This window comes from Pocillopora damicornis, chromosome 2 (assembly GCF_964200805.1).
Source record: "Pocillopora damicornis chromosome 2, jaPocDami1.2, whole genome shotgun sequence".
NCBI classification, from domain to species: domain Eukaryota; kingdom Metazoa; phylum Cnidaria; class Anthozoa; order Scleractinia; family Pocilloporidae; genus Pocillopora; species Pocillopora damicornis.
The window spans coordinates 28,580,102-28,597,234 of NC_142671.1; the positions used below are offsets into that span (position 1 = coordinate 28,580,102).

Below are 17,133 nucleotides of genomic sequence, written 5' to 3' on the forward strand. Positions count from 1 at the left end.
TATGTGGTAAGCATGGATTGCACACACACGCGCAAATAACGTGTTCTTGTAAAGAACTATAATCAATGGCCCTTGGTTAGGCTTGGATAGTTTGCGTTCGCGTAATAGTTTAAACTGCCAGACTGCAATGCTCATCGGTAAAATTGCATAGTTTGCTCTAAATTTTACCAAGGCTCTTAAATTACGCTCTTAATTATCCTCGGTGGCCAAAACAAAATCGTTCCTTCGGATTGTACGTATTTTCACAAATATGGATGGTAACCTTGGCCTAACGTGTGACGCTAGTTATAACTAATTTATGGAGCATATATATTCCTCAAACTCAGTACAATTTCATTTCTTTACTGAGTCGTAATAATCAAAATAGATGAGCTGCTAAAAGGCATCAAGACCTTAAAAAAACGAGAAATTATCAAGATATACAACATAAGATTTGTATTTAGAGCCAATGAGTTTCACTGAACCTTCCTACAACTGTTCTGCGTATAAATAAAGTTACTGATTTCCCTTAGTTCTGCCCATATTTTTACGTGAACTTTCGACAGAATACTTGCCTACAACACTGCTTATTTTTTATCGTTCTGCCGGTAGAATTGATCCAAGCTTACCCTCGGCAAATCAGAATAATCTTTGCGTTAAAAATTTATCGTAACTTTTCTCACAACCAAAACTACTATAGTGTGTCTCATGCTCGCTCATGAAAACTACACGTCTTAAACGAGCTCAGCCGACTTACCCAAAACAAAAATGAAAGTCCACATGTTAGACATCTTTCCTAGAAAGAAAAGCAAATGGGTGTTAAAATAAATTCAAATCTATCTTATCTGTAAGCCTCGAGTCGGCACCTCAGCATATCTATACGTTGTATACGTTGCGATTCAGTATCATCATCGGCTTCGACCTTATTTCCTTTGTCGCGTGATTGGACCAGAATATTTATGCCTTAACGACTAAGCGTTCTCCCGGCCACTGTGGCTATATCATACGGTGAATGTTTGCACTATTTTACTATTTTATTTGACTTAAAATGGAACGTGCAGGTTAGTTAATATTCCCGCTATTAAAATTGTTCAATTCAAATGTTTAACGCTGTTTCCAAACGTTTCTTGTAATTAAGAGACTTATAGCAAAATCCGGCATATTTCCATTGACTGCTATTTTATCATTGTGTCACACCTACCCCAATTCTAGTAATATTCCATACAGTGTTATTTATGAAAACGTTGCGTCGGCAAATAAAACAAAATTCGTCGTCGTCACAACTTTATTAAGAAGTCAGTTACTCATATAACGACACAAAGCGTTATGTTCTCTTATCCTCTTGATTTTTTCCTTAAATTTTTATCTCCGGCAGTGTAGCATAAGACTCTACTTAAATTAATTTGATCACCAGTTATAACACAAAAAAGCTACGAGATTACCTGAATAGTGTTTGTTTCATTCCTCCGCTAGATTGTTTTATGCTGCAGTCGCACTTACCAACACAACAAATATTTTATTCACGTATACATCAATAAAACCCTAACAGATGTTTCAAGCTGGTGAGGTTATACGTAAGTTGCTAAAGTGGAGGCTCGACATATATTTATCTCACGTAGCCTCTGAAGAAGAGTTTCTCAGCGTGCTTAACAAATCTGAACTGGAAAAAAAGATAAAAACAAAAACAGTGTTCGCACTAGTTGTGGCAAAATAATAACGTAAGTTATTTTTTTAGAGGAGAAAATCTTTCACAAAATGAAGTCAGACTCTAGCCCTCTAGTCATTTCCTCTTTTTTTAATAATTAGCATTTCAAATGTCTCATTCTTATTTTGGAAAGGAAGTTTTAACCCTCGCCAATACCTCATCCTGATCTGTGAATCAAAACATTTATACCTTCAACTTTGTAAACCAAAAATCCATTGCAAGACTCGGTTGTCTTAAGTTAAGCAACGTTCACATGCAAGACTTACCTGTAATATAATTGTAAGTTATATTAAAGAAACATTAATATTTTATTAGAAACAGGCTGGGTAAACAAACTTGTTGTCCTCTTTCCAAGAACTAACAACATGAAAAATAGTTTTAGTCATAGCGGTGCAACCCTTTGGAATAGCTTACCCTGTGACATTAGAGAGTCTGGTTCATTAAACTAATTTAAAGCCCTTCCCTATCATAATTTTAAATACGGCATTCATGGAAATCAGGTGTTTAAGTGGCACATTGTTGTAAGTTAATATAATGTTAGGATTAGGATTTTTAGGTTCTTAGGATATTAGTATTGGAATTTTTTGTACCTGATGAATGTTTTTTACCGCGTATAAATAATGATTAAATAAATAAATAAAGTTAACGAGAAAAAAAAGGGAATGAACCAAGTGACCTTAATGACGACAAAAAACGTTTTAACCTTGACGAGAGCGAATTCAAAGATAACACAGTGAAAAAACCTGTTAACAATGTTATATATTATTCTTTTGTGCTTCTGTGTGTTCACGTGCTCGTCTGTATTTTAACCCCTGTTTATTAGTCCTTTTTTCCCAGTAAATTTGCTGAAAATTGTTATTAGGCTACATCATCTAAATCCATATTGAAGAAAACAAGCACCCAAGCACCATTTGTCATAATTTAAGATCTGCGCATAAAAACCCGCGCGGAATCTAAACGCTCGAAATTTAATTATTTCCCTATAGAAAATTCAAATCACAGAAAAAAGTGATCAACATTTAATTACAACAAAATCTAGAGGATATCTGTTAACAAATACACAAATCATTAACTGGTCTTATGTACTGGTAGCTTCTATTTTTTATCTTCCATTGTGAAATGACGTTCATTTGCAAGGATTTAGCATATGGTGCAGAGAATCCAGCTCTCATCTTCATCTTCATCGCTCTCTTAATTCGTACAAATTCCTTAGGATATATCTCGTGCGGCCGTCAAAAATTGACAGATTGAAAATTTAAATGAAATTGAGAGCGCTTGAGTCGTGAAATTCAATGTCCCTTTTAAATATTTGCCTTTCGAAATCGCGAAAATAAAACCCCGTCAAATATTATCTCCTCAGAATCGCAAAATTAAGTACCCGCGAAATTTTAATAAAATTTAAAATCACTAAGTTAAAAGTACCTGCTAAATAAATAAAAAGCTGATTGAGAATCGTCAATTTTCTTTTTTTATTTGCGTGAAGACTTTGGGAGGCCGTGGAAGATGTCACTGAAATATTCACATATTTTGTTGCACTTCCTCTCCTAACGAAGAACTTGACACAGAATTCAGTTATTATTGTTTGCCCAATTTTCTCATTTTTGATCAGCTTAACAGGACATTTCATATCGAAATCAGGCTTGTTGACAATTGACTCATCAATAAAAATTCATTTAAGTGTACGCATGCGCCTCTGTTTGTGTTCAGCGGAATGCAAGGAAAGTGAACGAGAAACTTTAGAGGGAACTGTTTGTCTCAGCTCGTTATTTTGCTCCTAGTTTGACTGGTGTCAAGGCTCTCCGAGTTGTTCTGTCAGATAAATTGTGAATCTTTCCCAAAATGCCACAGTGTTATCTGCAAAACAGGACCGTCTCAGTCATGAGAGGACGCGCGGACATACTACAAAGACACAAAGGAAGTGAGAGAAGCTCTGCCATAAGCAGCCGAGACTTGAGAATTTTAATCAGAACTTTCCGAGGGAAAATTGGACTCTAAAAAACCGTGAATTGTTTGGCTGAATAGCAATCATTTTATTTGATGGAGGGCGGGGGAGGGGGAGGGCGGGGGGCGAAAGAATACTTGGAAATAACAGTTGACGAGAGTAGGGGTCTAAAGGTATAGTCAAGAGGTTCTCTTAAAGGATCTTTCCCTGTTAACAACCAATTTCAGGTCAAGTGACCGGTTTATTTCTAAAAATGCTGAAATCAACCTAAGTCAAAACCATATAAATATACAATTACAAAACGAAAATTCCTTGGTTATTTAGACAAAAGAAAAAGAACCTGATTAGTCCACCGTATTTCATAAAAGTGGACTTCTGTTTGCTGCTAAAAATATCATGCGATTGTCTCCCGGCCTACTATTGAGGGATGCATGCTTATATAACGTCGCCAAATTTGCCAACGCAAAAATCATTCTATTCTCAAATCAGTTGTTATAAAAAAAGCCCACACAGATGTTTAAAGCTGCGCGCGCAAGTAATAAAAGTAGAGGTTGTCTCATTTTAAATTCACTTTAGGTAATTTATACATCCCTAACGCTTTTTTAAATTTACTTATTTGGGCTAAATAATTAAGTCTATAAGACCAGAATTAAAATAGTCAGATACCTACATGGTGCCATAGAAAATAATTTTAAGAAAGTTGAACATGTAAACATTTCAAAAAACACAAAATAAAATTCAACCCAGTCATCAGTTTGTAGCCACGGTAAATAATTACTGTGGCTGTGATAGATATTGCACATCTCCATTCAGCATAATCCTCCTTAAAACTCAGATGTATAACTATTTTTCATTTTTCACGATTTAACAGTTCAGTTTGTTGCTAACTAATCCTCCAAGTTCGTTAATACTATCAGGCGGCCGTTATCCTTGGAATTAAATATTCAAAACTGTAGTAAACAAAATTTAAAAATCATCTTTTACTTCCATATGTTTAGTTAGAATTTGAATAACAAAGGTACTTTTCCATTATAATCTTATCTTTGGGAGAAACCATTGAAAGATGTCAACGAAGTCGATGTTATTTTACTTTTCTGTTGATTTACTTATTGCCAAAAAAGTTCAATGGTTTATTCTATTAAATTTCCAAGACTAAAGAAACAAAAACTGAAGCTGGTTTCTAATTTTCATGTGTAAGGAAGATAAAATTCAGCTACTTCAATATATGTAAACAAAGTGTCTTCAAGATAATTTATTGTGTGGGAGTTTGGTTGTTTTGTGAAAAAATTAATTGCAACTTCACTTCAAAAAAAAGGAAGTAAAGTAAAAGTGAGAGGATGTGCTCATACCATCAGACATATCCCTCTCCCCTGAAAATTACACTCAGTTAAATTTAGCATGAGCCAAAAAAACCATGCAACCAGAATTCCACTGGTCTCTGAGGCCTGATGCAACTTAACGCGCAGTGGAACCTCGATTTAACGAACTTCGATACAACGAAGTCCTCGATATAACGAACAATAGTCTTCAGCCCGACCAAAGTTACAGTAAAATGTATAGGAAAGAACCTCGATATAAGGAAATCCTTGTAGAACGAAAACAATCCAGAAGCCCAAACGTATAATAAACCCCGATATAATGAACAAATGTCAACACGTGACAAAAGACAAATGCAAAACAAACCAACAAGAATCAAAATCCTTTAATTCTATAACAATAGGACGTCACAGTTAACAGCTCATTATAAATGCCGACGGCGGTAAGGTAACGACGCAGTTCGTAATTTCGTTCGTATACAGATACGAGAATTTCTTGAAGCCACTAAGTATGTCGGATGGTATATATTATTACTAAATGGTCGTTACGTACATTTGCGTCAGTATAATAGAAAATTCTAAGATAGTCAGTAACGCAATGACAAAACAACGAGATTTGTGATTATCATAAATCCCACGAATGCTGACACTGACACTATGGACACATCTACAGATCCGCTTTATCCTCTCTGTCTCTTATTAGTTACAATAAGGCTTCTTGTAGTTAAACTTGTAAGAGGCAGGAATTACCTCTTTAATACCCTTGTTTCTCTGTTTGCCAGTGACTTCCACTGAAATTTGTCCTCCGTGCTTTTAAAACAAGGTGCTGTAGCTATGTACAGACCTGTACAGCGTACGGTAGCTTCATGTAGATATTAACGCACAAATGTTAATTTCAGTAATCGTTCCGATCCCGAAATGCCCGACGTCACACCACCGAAAAAAAATTTAACCATCCCTCGATTTAACGAACATTATGGTTGTTTTTCCGCAAATTCGTCAAATCGAGGTTTTCGATATAACAAACCCTAATCTGCGTGTAGCTGTACCCCCCCAAAAACAAACAAACAAATAAAAAACAAAAAGAAATTGAAAAGGAAGTTAGGGAACCGTCGCACTAGGCATCTTGTTTTCGGCGGGAAATTGGAACCGGTGAGGACTTCCTGGTAACATTACTAGAAACCACTGTTCAACCGACCGCGGTATTTGCAACGGCCGCCAAGGTATACATAGCTATTCTCGATCGGCTGCATTTCTATAGCATGACGTAAATACTACATTCAGAACAAGGGATGATTTGAAGGTGTGATTTGAATCCAAATGGCTGAGATGGATTTCTTAGTTGAGATCCTGTTAAGAAACGGTGTAAGAAACTGGATAACGGTTGGGAGGCAGCGCACACCGCACACCTATAACGAAATATTAGAACAACTGGAGGCGAAATAAGTCAGAGGATATTGGAAGATAACATGTTATTTAAAAACACTTTGACTTTGTTGACGAACACTGATTGATTGATTCCGAAAGACACACTTAGAAAGACTAAAACTCACAGACTCACTCAACCTACTTACACGTGTCTATTCCATAACAAAAACCACCACAAACTAGCCTCCTGTGCCATAGTTCGCTAATTTATTGTTCAAATCGCATGCCACACATGAACAATAGCGAGTTTAAGAAACGACGACGGCGATGCCGTGGACAACGTCGGTTAAAAAGTGAACCTCTATTTTACCTACGAGTCTCGCGTTACTCTAAAGTCGTTTAGTTTGTTTTTCACTGTTAAATCTATCTGAAACTAAATAAAAAACACCGTTAAATTAGAAATAGAAAATTAAAAAATTAGCCGTCGTCGGTCACGTTCTCCAAAAGACGCAGAGTTTGGTGATTTCACGTTGTAGTTTTGCAGAGGACGCAGAGAAATTTAGAAAAATAATTTATAACGCACCTACAAAGCCATTGTTCTATTCATTAAACCTTATGTTTAGTAATGTTCCCGTTGCCGTTGCAGTTGTGGTTTTTGCAGGCCCAGCCGATCACGTGGAGCAGTCAGAGCCTCAAGAGCGCGCTGCCTGCTAGGCTTCTTCTTTTACTGAAAGCCGAGGTCAGCACTCTGCAGTCCTCCGTGTTATACAACGAAACTGGAACGTTCAAAGGGCCATTTTGAATCAGTTTTCCAGGCGACTCTCTTCAATGGACACGTGAAGAAAGATGGCATGTTAACTTTACACGAGCCGCCTCGGACACAACAGCTTGAATCCATCTTCTACGTTTTTACGAGTACTGAGTCCGCTTTTATGGGATAAAAATGACGTACATGTAAGATATGAGATCAAGGTCTGATTATTTATTTCTACAGCTGACTATACTCTTTCTTCCCCATTTTAGTGAGAGTTATTCAAGGTTTGATGCTCATGACCATTTCAGGAATTTCCACAATTTTAAAAGGAATAATCAAAGATATAATCTTTTTCTCTGAGTTGTTAAACCTACTTCAAACCTCTACAGCTGGTTCCAAATACATGTCAGTAATCTATTTCTCACCAACTGACATTGTGTCAGTTGCTACAAAGAAAGCAGCAATTACATGAGAGAAATGATCTCAGTTTATATCCCTATTAGCAAATGGAGACATTAACTAGTTGTTCAGTTATTTCAGAAGTCATAATTTTGAAAGGAATAAATTTCAGATGAAATTCAAGCAAAGAAATGATCCTCACAGGTACACTGTAATTTATTGTTAATAAGAAACTGCAGAAAAAAAAACCTGAAAAAATTCAGGCTTTGAAATGATTTGAACCCGCAGAGCATTCAAGATACTAGTTGGCTACTCCTAGCAACTGAGGTACAGAGACACTCATTGAGAGGCAAGTTTTAAGGCGTTCTCCTTTCCCATTAACAATTCTAATCATAATTTTTTTTAAATTAATTTAATTTGAGCTGCAGATGAAGATCAGGCAATGGTCGTTGCAGGTGGACTGTAATTTAAGCAATTGCAGAAAAGAAGCCAGCAACACCTCCTACATACTAGTTGAGTGCAGTAGCACTAATTGAGTTATGAGGCTAAAATTCAAAACAAAAACTAGGGAAATCTCATTTGTCTTCAAATGCTAAAAAGAAAAGATTTGGACAGGGGTTATAAATAGTGGTGCCCAGCATCACTACTGAAAGCTTGATCTGGTAATGATCAAATTACATAAAACAACTGTGTACTCAATGACATGTGGTTTCCATTACACCAACACAAGAGAAATGTACTTGTAACAGTAAGAAACAACAGTAATAAGAGTTTCCTTCAATAAGACAACCACCAACACTGACATGTAAATGGTATGGGTAACATCCACCATTAGTTTTATCAACTGAGTTAACAAAACCAAAGCATAGTTGTTTTTTTGGAAACTAAACTCCCTTATCCTGTAGATCAACAACATAGTGTGCCAACCTGTGGGACCTTGTATCTGTGACAATTCAGTGATGATACACAGGAAACAATACCTTATGGATGATCAATCAAAAGTGTGACCTACCTTACTCTGGTAAGTAATATTTCCTACAGTAAGTTTGCAGAATGCACTTGTGGTGCCACAGGCAGCATTTGTTACCTAAAAAAATTATAATTTACATTAAAACTTAACAACAGTGACCTTTCACACTTTGTGTGGTCTTGCAGTGTATTTTGAGAAGCAGAGATTTTGCATTCTTATTTTCTTTTCTATCAAATAAAGAAGAGACTACATCACACACTTACTCTAGGGAAGATTCTTGGCTGAGTCCAGTTTAACAAAAAGAGCTGCTGTCGCTAACATTTCCTCACCAATAATGGCTTGGTCAGGCTGTACACAAAAAACAAAACTAATAAACAAGCAAATAATACACAGTCAAGATCTTTGCCTCTTGGTCTGCCTAAACAAATGGTCGGTCCTGCTTACATATGTAAAGGACCAAGGTGCAGTTCTTGCTAAACTGGTCCTGTTTTTTTGAGCCTGGCCAGTCAGTAAAAAAAAAAGTTCTCCCACTGACTACTGTACTTCCAAAGTGTGCCAAAGTTGTTAGACGTGCTGAACATTACAGACAGAAAATGGTGAAAAGTTGTTTCTGAGCCTTGAAAACACACAGAAGGAACCAACTCACACACCCATTCTCAAAAGTACAGGTCCACATCTTCTGCTTTCCATTTACTATTCTTTGACTGCACTGCACTGATTTGGTTTTTCTATTCAACTTATCCTCATAAATGAAAACAACCCTTTTGTTAGGCTGACTGTGAACTTACTGGTGAGAGATCCTCTGGTTTGGCAGTCAGTGTGAACCATGTGCATCTCAAGTTGATCTGGCCACTCTTCACATTCTCTAGTGGAAGCCACTGTATTCAAAAATTACATAATTCCAGGTTAGAATAAACTGAGTGAATTTAACCCTTTAACTCTCAAGATCTGATCATCAATTCTCCCCTCTGGCTACTACACATTTCCTTGTAAATTGATTATGAGAATTAGGTTTCAATCAAGGTAATACTGTAAATTGTACCTGATGAGTTTGAGTGTTCTCATTACCTGTTTGCTGTATAATGTATGGATACTATAGAGAGAAGTTACATGGTAATCACTTCTAGGAGTTTTAATCTGAGTGTTTAAACCAATAATTCATCACAGTGGCCAATCAGGACAGGGAGAATTATTAAAATGAACCTGTGAATGTAAACTCAGTTGAAAGAAAAAAAACAGGTGAAGTACCCAAAGTAGAGGAAAGTGTCACTGATCAAATCACTATAAGTTTTATCTCTTTGTATGTGTTTGGCTCAGAGGGTAGCTCATGTTTTCAAGACCAATCACAGACCATAAGAAGTAAACCCAGTGCAATCCTGGGTTGCTTTAATTCAACAATAAATTAAAAATTGCTCTAGATGCTATATCAAATCACACGGTGTTAAAAAAGGTTCCTAACACCGGTTATTGAATATGACATACAACTCTTTAATAAGCAGAAGATTTGCAACTTACCAATTCAACATTGCATTTTTGGACAATTGTACCAATGTCAGCCTTAACACTAAGGAGATAAAACATCATTTGTCAACATCAAAACAGTCACATACATGTAAAAACTGGAGATATGAGTTGCTTTCTACTAATTCATACTTGGATGATTACTTACTGTATGTTCCAAGAGATTCATCATCAGATACTTAGTCTTCATCAAAGACACCAATTTATATTTTCTGACCATGTGAGTTTTCTGCAAAGGCCTTCACATAAACAATCAGAAACAAAACAATCAGAATTGAAATATTCCATATATTCATTCCATATCCGATTCACTGTGTTGTCCTTTGTCTTTATGCAGAATGTCTTGGCTCCCAGTGGCAACAGAAAGAAATATCATCATGAGCTATGGTGCACATACAGTAAGATACTCATTGGTGTTCTGAAGCAATGATCTTGTCCCAATGAATTCATCTCCTCATGGGGGCAAAGAAAATAAGAAATCCAAAAAATGACATAATAATTAATAAATTTATGCCTCACTGATTTCTTATTCTATTTAATTGAGATTAAACAATCAAAAAAGTTTACACAGCTGTATAATTTTCAGAGGAGTTCAGACTTTAAGTATGATTCACCTTCCATGAAACTGGGGTAGAAAAATTTCAGTGACACAAGCACCAAAAGACACTTGGATACATATTACCACTGGTCAGTAAGGGCTCTTTCATGTCTTTAGCTCATACAGTAATCTCCATAGCTTTGACACATACCTCTAAGAATAACATTTGAATCTCAGTAGAACCTTTAGATATGATAACAATGTCTTTCTTGATTAAGTCTATTTAGCTTCCAGGACTTCAATGCAAAGGACACCCTGGAGTGACAAGAGAAAGCAAAATCAATTGTCAAAAACCTTTAAAAACTTCACTTATGTGTACACTTGGTGTACTCAGTACTACTGAGTTATTCAAATTAAAATAATTGTTTTAAACAATGTCTTGAGGCACAATAAAAGACAATTTGCAGAAAGAAAATTTTAATGATAAATACTGAAGTCACTCACATCAGGCAAGGGGTATTTCAGTTCATACAGATCAATGTCAGTCAAAGGAACTGTGATCGTGTTTGGGAGAACCACAAATCCCACCACAACATCATATATTACTCTAAGGATCATGTCACTGAAAAAAAGGGATAGGGAAGTTAGAGAACCTCACATCACCTCTAATCCATATTAGTTTAATTTATAAATCATGTCTTCTTTACTACAACTAATGATTCATCTTATAAGTATATCTACTGTTGCCCATGCAAGCTTTCTGAAGGGTGAAACATACCTCAGACTGGGAATATCAAGAATATTTGCCACATTAATCAAGTCAAAGTCTATGTCCTGTAAAGAATAAAACAAACAAAATTCACAATAAGCTGAATCATACACCCAATTTGATTGGATCTTACTTTCAATCTATCTGAGGACATGCAGAGGCATAGATTAAATCACCATGAACAACATTTTACTTCCTTATAATATAAAACAATTGGATTTCCTTGTAACAGCCTCAACACACTCAGACACACTTGGCTGCAACTTTAGAGCCACTTTTTTTTTTCTTACCACAGTTTGACATCTGTGGTCTGTAACTGAACAGACCTACTGCAAAATGGAATGTATTTGTTAAATATCCAACCTGATTCAGTTTGTAGTAAAGTATTGACAACCTAAAAACAACTTTTCTTGTCAAAAATTTGTATTTCAATTAACTTTCAACTTATTGGTCCGTTAAGAAAGAAGATTGACACCCCACCCACAAGAGGAACAGCTGGAACAAGAGAGCACAAAATCACACACAGACTTCCACAAAGCGGAATGGGATGAAAAAAAACATAAGAAAACAGCAGGATAATAAATGCAAATTCCAGTTTCAAACAACTCATAGTTTCAGTTTGTAATAAATACAATATACCTGGAGATCTTCAATGCCAACACTGACACCCTTGACAGATAATGCAAAGTCTGAATCCCCAGCATAACTAAAAGCAATGACAATAAAACAGAAATTAGAAAATTTTGCAAAAAAATTTTTCTATCTTTTCAAAATTCTGAGATCTAAATTTAAATTTTCACACTATGTGCGATACATTTCATATCATTTTAGCACTGAGAATTTGGTGTAAAACCAGAAAATATGAACAATGTTAAAGCTTAGGCAATCTAAAATCGTGGACAAATAATTTAAGACAACAGAACTAAATCTCAACTAAGCATCTGTCTAAGCATATGTATGCATGGTATACCGTTTTTGACTCCTTATTCATTCTTCAATGCTGTTTCCAAGTTTTTCAAGTTTTTTTTCCAAGTTTTTATAATTTCACACTGTTAACAGAAAAAAATAACTTAACATAACATGATTTACAATGATATAGAAAAAATACAAACACAAATTAACTTGGATAACATTGGCATTAATGCAATGTATATTACAGTGAAAAATTAAACACAACAAAATTGATAAGGGAGGGGAGGGAGAAGAAGGTGGTTTCAAACCTCAGGCAATCATGTTTTGAAAAGTGAAGCTAGCATAATATTAAGCCTGTGAATGCACTTTCTCAAAACATTTTGCCCACAATAATTATTTCTGGGCATTGACATCAGGTTTTCTAGTTTTGTGCAACTGAAAACCATGCAAGTAACTTTGAGAGATTCACAGTTACTGTTATATATTCACATTTTAGTGACCTATATGTTACACAACATGACATGTACAGCTGTAGACACATACACCTGTACTACTCAGAAAAAATACTATATGGTAAACCAAAGCCTTTAATGCCTGTGCTTATACAACTTTGTAAGGGGTTTTAGGAAGGCTTATAAATGGAGGGCCAATTACAGACACATTTAACACAGTACTGCTCGCATATCAGTTAACTGAAAAACTGTTGTATATCTGACAGGTTTTAAATTGGCCAGAACAGAAAAAGCACAAGCTATAACAGCACTAGGCAAAATATGCATTGCATTTAATAAATTGCACTAATTTCAATACATTTAGAACAAACTTAAATTAAAAACTAACAACACAAACAAAACTAGAACATGACAAAAAGGATGTAAAGAACTAAACACCCACTTATTAGACTGCCTTTTGTTTTTGCCCTTTGGGATTTTTGTACGCTAGTTTGTTGTGCGTGCGGAATATATTTTAGTGTGTTAGTCGAGTAATTTACTGTAATAAATTTGTTAGTATCTTAAGGACATGTAAGCCTTTCTGGGTCAGTTTTTTCACTTGCCATTTCCAAGAAGTCATTCTTCAGACTTTGATCTCCTTGAACCTTGTCTTTGCCATTCATTAATTAAAATTTACTCACTCATGCCCATTATGCCATATGGCATGTAGGGTGGCTACAAAGGATCGCCACGTTTTAACTAATTATAAATAATAATTTCTAATTTAACCCTTTCACTCCCAAGATCTAATTAATAATTCTCCTTACTATCTACCATACTATTCTTATGATGTTAGTTCAGAGAATTTGGTATTGGATCAACTAATAATCCCATGATTGATATTCTCCTCTATTCTCATCACCTGCCTGCTTGATATTGTATTGACACTGTAAGGAGAAATTCTGTCTTGGTCACTTGTGGGAGTGAAAGGGTTAATGGCATCAGAGGGCATCAAATCAAATCATTATGGTGCTGATCAGTGGTACCTGTTTAAACAGTAAGAAAAGCTATTGATTTTAACAGTTGACTCAAAAGTTCATGCTTAAGTATTACTCACTTGTTTAGGTGTAGCATCCTTTGTAATAATTCTTTGAAACATTGTCATTTCATCAGTCATCCACTTTGTTCCTACATTTCTTAATGGCCATTTCTTGCTCTTCCTGTTTCTGCAACACGTCCTGAGCTGATTTATACATGTCCTAAAGGGAATCCAACTGTTTTTCATCTTCTGTGAAAGTACCATAAGGGCAATTCTGTCTGTTGTGGTTCTTCAAGCTCACAGTGTTAATCAATCAACTTTCCAGAATAGTGAGTGATTCCAATGGTACTTATTTACTATCCTCTGTAACTTGTTGTGAAATATTAAACAAAAAAAAACCAGTCACCACAGAGCTAGCAATGTTTACCAGTGATGCCCTTGGTTATCTGAAGTGAGAATCCTTATCCACAACTTGTGATATTTTGGACACAGGCATTAGCCAGTTGGCTTTTTACAAAGTGCAAGCTTGGAGTTAAACTAAGGGCAACCAAAAACAAATCCAGTAAACAACAGAGTAAAGAGTTGAACCCAGGACCACAAGAGCACAAGTCCAGCGCCCTAACCTCTCCACCACAATGTCTCCAATAATGCTGGCAAAATTCATGTGAATGTCACATGTACAATAGTATTCAACATATTTCAAGATACAAGGTGTAGTAAAATTAACGTCCAAGGAGAACAATAAAGATCATTGAAACTATTTAGAAACTGGGCTTGAACTGAGTCTAATTGAGCACTAGGATTGAAACACCTATCATTCAAAATGAGACCGTCCATGTGTCTGAAAAGTCATGTTACATGCATTATATTTTACTCTATCTTTTTTCATTGCTGGGTTCTTCTCCTAGTTTTACATTAATTGAAAAAAGAATGGTATCAGTACTTGTCATTCTCAACAGCAATTTTCCTTTACTTAATAGTCACAGACAGATTGTGCCACCAAAAAGTTTACAACAGATTACCCAAGAATTTTTATTTTTGCCTTTATGAAGTAGCTTCCTTAGAAGAAGTTCAAACAAATCTAGCATGTTGTCCATTGCACCCAAACTTTTGGTGCTTGAGTCATCACAGCATCATTATCATTATCACTTCAATCTGCCTTTAAAAAATGAGCATTTAATTATCTCATGCCATGAAAAAAAATTCACTCAAATGACTGGATGAATTTGGCCGCTGCTTACCCTAATTAATAAAATTAACTAACACCCATTTTTCTTGCCTTGATGAACCCAGAAGAAAACTCCATGCAGTTCAACCAATTCTTAGTGTCTTGATTTACAGTCAAAATGCATGAAAACATAAAGGTGATTCCTCAGTTTATCAACGCATATCCTGTGATGTGCATTAAAATCATGTAATCAGGGGAAAGAGCACATGTGCATTCTGAGAACATGGTACTGTTTTCCAATCCATGGACCAGGTTAAAGAGGTATGAAGGTCTTTAGCTCTTATACGAGCATGGTGACCTATATTTTTTATTGCATAATTTTGGTATACCATTTATTCCCTTTAAATTGGGGATTTTAAAAAAATGCTTTGAAGGGGAAAAAAGATAAGGCTAAAAGCATGCACATAGCTCTTTATTTGAGCATGCAAATTATGATCTCGAAAGAAACAACTCAATGAACATTTTGAGTCTCTGTCATTTAAATTTGCCTGATTTTCCCATAAATTATTTATCAAATTGTTCCATATGCTCCAAACTTTCTACCTATTGTATCAAGTTGTTTTCAAGGGTTACTTAAAAAACCCTAGCTTCCACCTGCAGCGAAATGTACTGTGAACTGATTAAATGACACACATCATTAGTGCCAGTACAGGTATAAATGGGATATGTTTGGCCACTTATATCTCCTAAACAAGCACAGTGACTTATCTTTTCCAAAATTTATGTATCATTTCAAACAGACATTTGCAAGGAACTTTTAAGGAAAGTTTAAGGAAAATTGTTCAATAAATTGTTTTTCAGAGGAATCACCTAAACTAACTTAATGTCTTTTAAAAGAAAGATACTGAATGCTCTTTTTTTTCCCAGTTTCAATTTGTTCACATGAAATAAATCAAGCCAGTTCAGAAGTTCTCTTGCAAAGCAAAGGTGACTACAATCTTCAAGCAAAGTGCTTCTGTTATAGTTTAAAAGGCACTCAATGAGAGAGACAATCCGTTACTTGTTCTAATTTATTACAAATTCTTCATTTTAAAAGAAGTTTAACTAATTAAAGTTCATTTAGTTTCTTTTCAAATTCATTTTCTACACCACACAGTTTATAATAGCACTTATTCTTAAGTTTCTTTGTCTACAACAAAGTGTTCCAAAAGACACTGAAACATGCTTTGGGATAACTGATTATGATGAGACTTGCAAAAGATACTTTGTTGAGGTATTGCAAAAGCAAGAGAAATTACAATTTCTGCCTTTTAATTTAACAATCCCAGGGAAGACTGCTTGATGCCTGCAGAGCACAACTGAAACTTAGGTTTCTCAATGTCTAACTTAGCTAAATTAAAAATCCGATGAGACGAATTGGCCAATTTACATTTAAATGCTAGTGGAGTCAACTTTGAAGAACCCAATCAAAAGTTTGAATTTTGTAAAATGGATTCACAGTCTATTATTTTTAGCTCTTATATTAAGAACCTGTGATAACCCATGATAGAATCTTAAATTTATTTAGTATAGGAAAATCAGAAAAAGCGAAAAGAAAAAAGGTGTTGCTCTTCTGGACCATAAATATGTTTACAATGCGGTTTAAAATGGGTGTGCAAAACCTTTAAAAATAATCTCCTTCAAAACATAGCCATGCCAACTGATTTACATGGAAAATATATTTTGTATCTGCGTCAATTTATATTCTGAAGGACATTTAATATTATCGATTTCTCTCCTTACTTCGTGACCGATATTGAAGAATGTAACATGACTTGGATCACGCTATATTTCGAGGAGAGGATTTTGAATGTTAAAAATAATCGCCTAAATTTCGTGGTGTTTGTTGTGACCCACGAAAAAAGACAAAAAAAAAATCGAAGGGTTGGTTCATGTTAGGGTAGTTCATTTGAGTTGTTCAACGGGGTTAAGTCCATGCACTGGAGGACATTGTTTTGTCCATCACCCTATTCCTTAGTGATCAGTGCAACATTTGTTAGAAGATGAGTAAGTATCGTTCCTATGTAATAAGATAAATTTCATTGACACTGAATCGGTTGAAAGTTCTTTGAAGATCTCTTACCTTTCGAAGGGTTCCTAGTAAACATTAGAATTTCATCATGGTAGAAAGACGTTACTTAACACATCCGATGTACAAGGTGAAGATCAGACGAGTTTTTAGAACAGGTCTTCATCATTCGTCATCATCCGTCATCAAACGTACCACAATATTGTCGAAAGAAACCGACTCTTCAGTGCGACATTGATTCAGTTCTAAATTCA

General features: G+C 35.4%; 1 protein-coding gene across 1 annotated transcript; it reads right to left on the bottom strand.

Annotated features, from left to right (window-relative positions):
• Positions 1-5,310: 5,310 nt before the first annotated feature.
• LOC149050683 (uncharacterized) lies at positions 5,311-13,315 on the bottom strand. The gene is made up of 11 exons (XM_089193026.1): positions 13,302-13,315; positions 11,901-11,967; positions 11,271-11,326; positions 11,025-11,114; positions 9,949-9,997; positions 9,476-9,526; positions 9,222-9,311; positions 8,476-8,550; positions 7,439-7,510; positions 6,894-7,237; positions 5,311-6,351 (listed from the first exon to the last, which is right to left on the bottom strand). The coding sequence occupies exons 1-9, from the start codon at positions 13,313-13,315 to the stop codon at positions 7,448-7,450; spliced, it is 555 nt and encodes a 184-aa protein (XP_089049152.1). The 3' UTR covers positions 5,311-6,351; positions 6,894-7,237; positions 7,439-7,447.
• Positions 13,316-17,133: the final 3,818 nt, after the last annotated feature.

Bases quoted from the DNA above. Each gene is read 5' to 3' on its own strand.
- LOC149050683 (XM_089193026.1), bottom strand. The intron at 11,327-11,900 runs GTATATTGTATT...TATTCTTTACAG, and splicing joins TTGGCATTGAAGATCTCCAG to GACATAGACTTTGACTTGAT. The intron at 9,998-11,024 runs GTATGAACTGAA...TTATCTCCTTAG, and splicing joins CCTTTGACTGACATTGATCT to TGTTAAGGCTGACATTGGTA.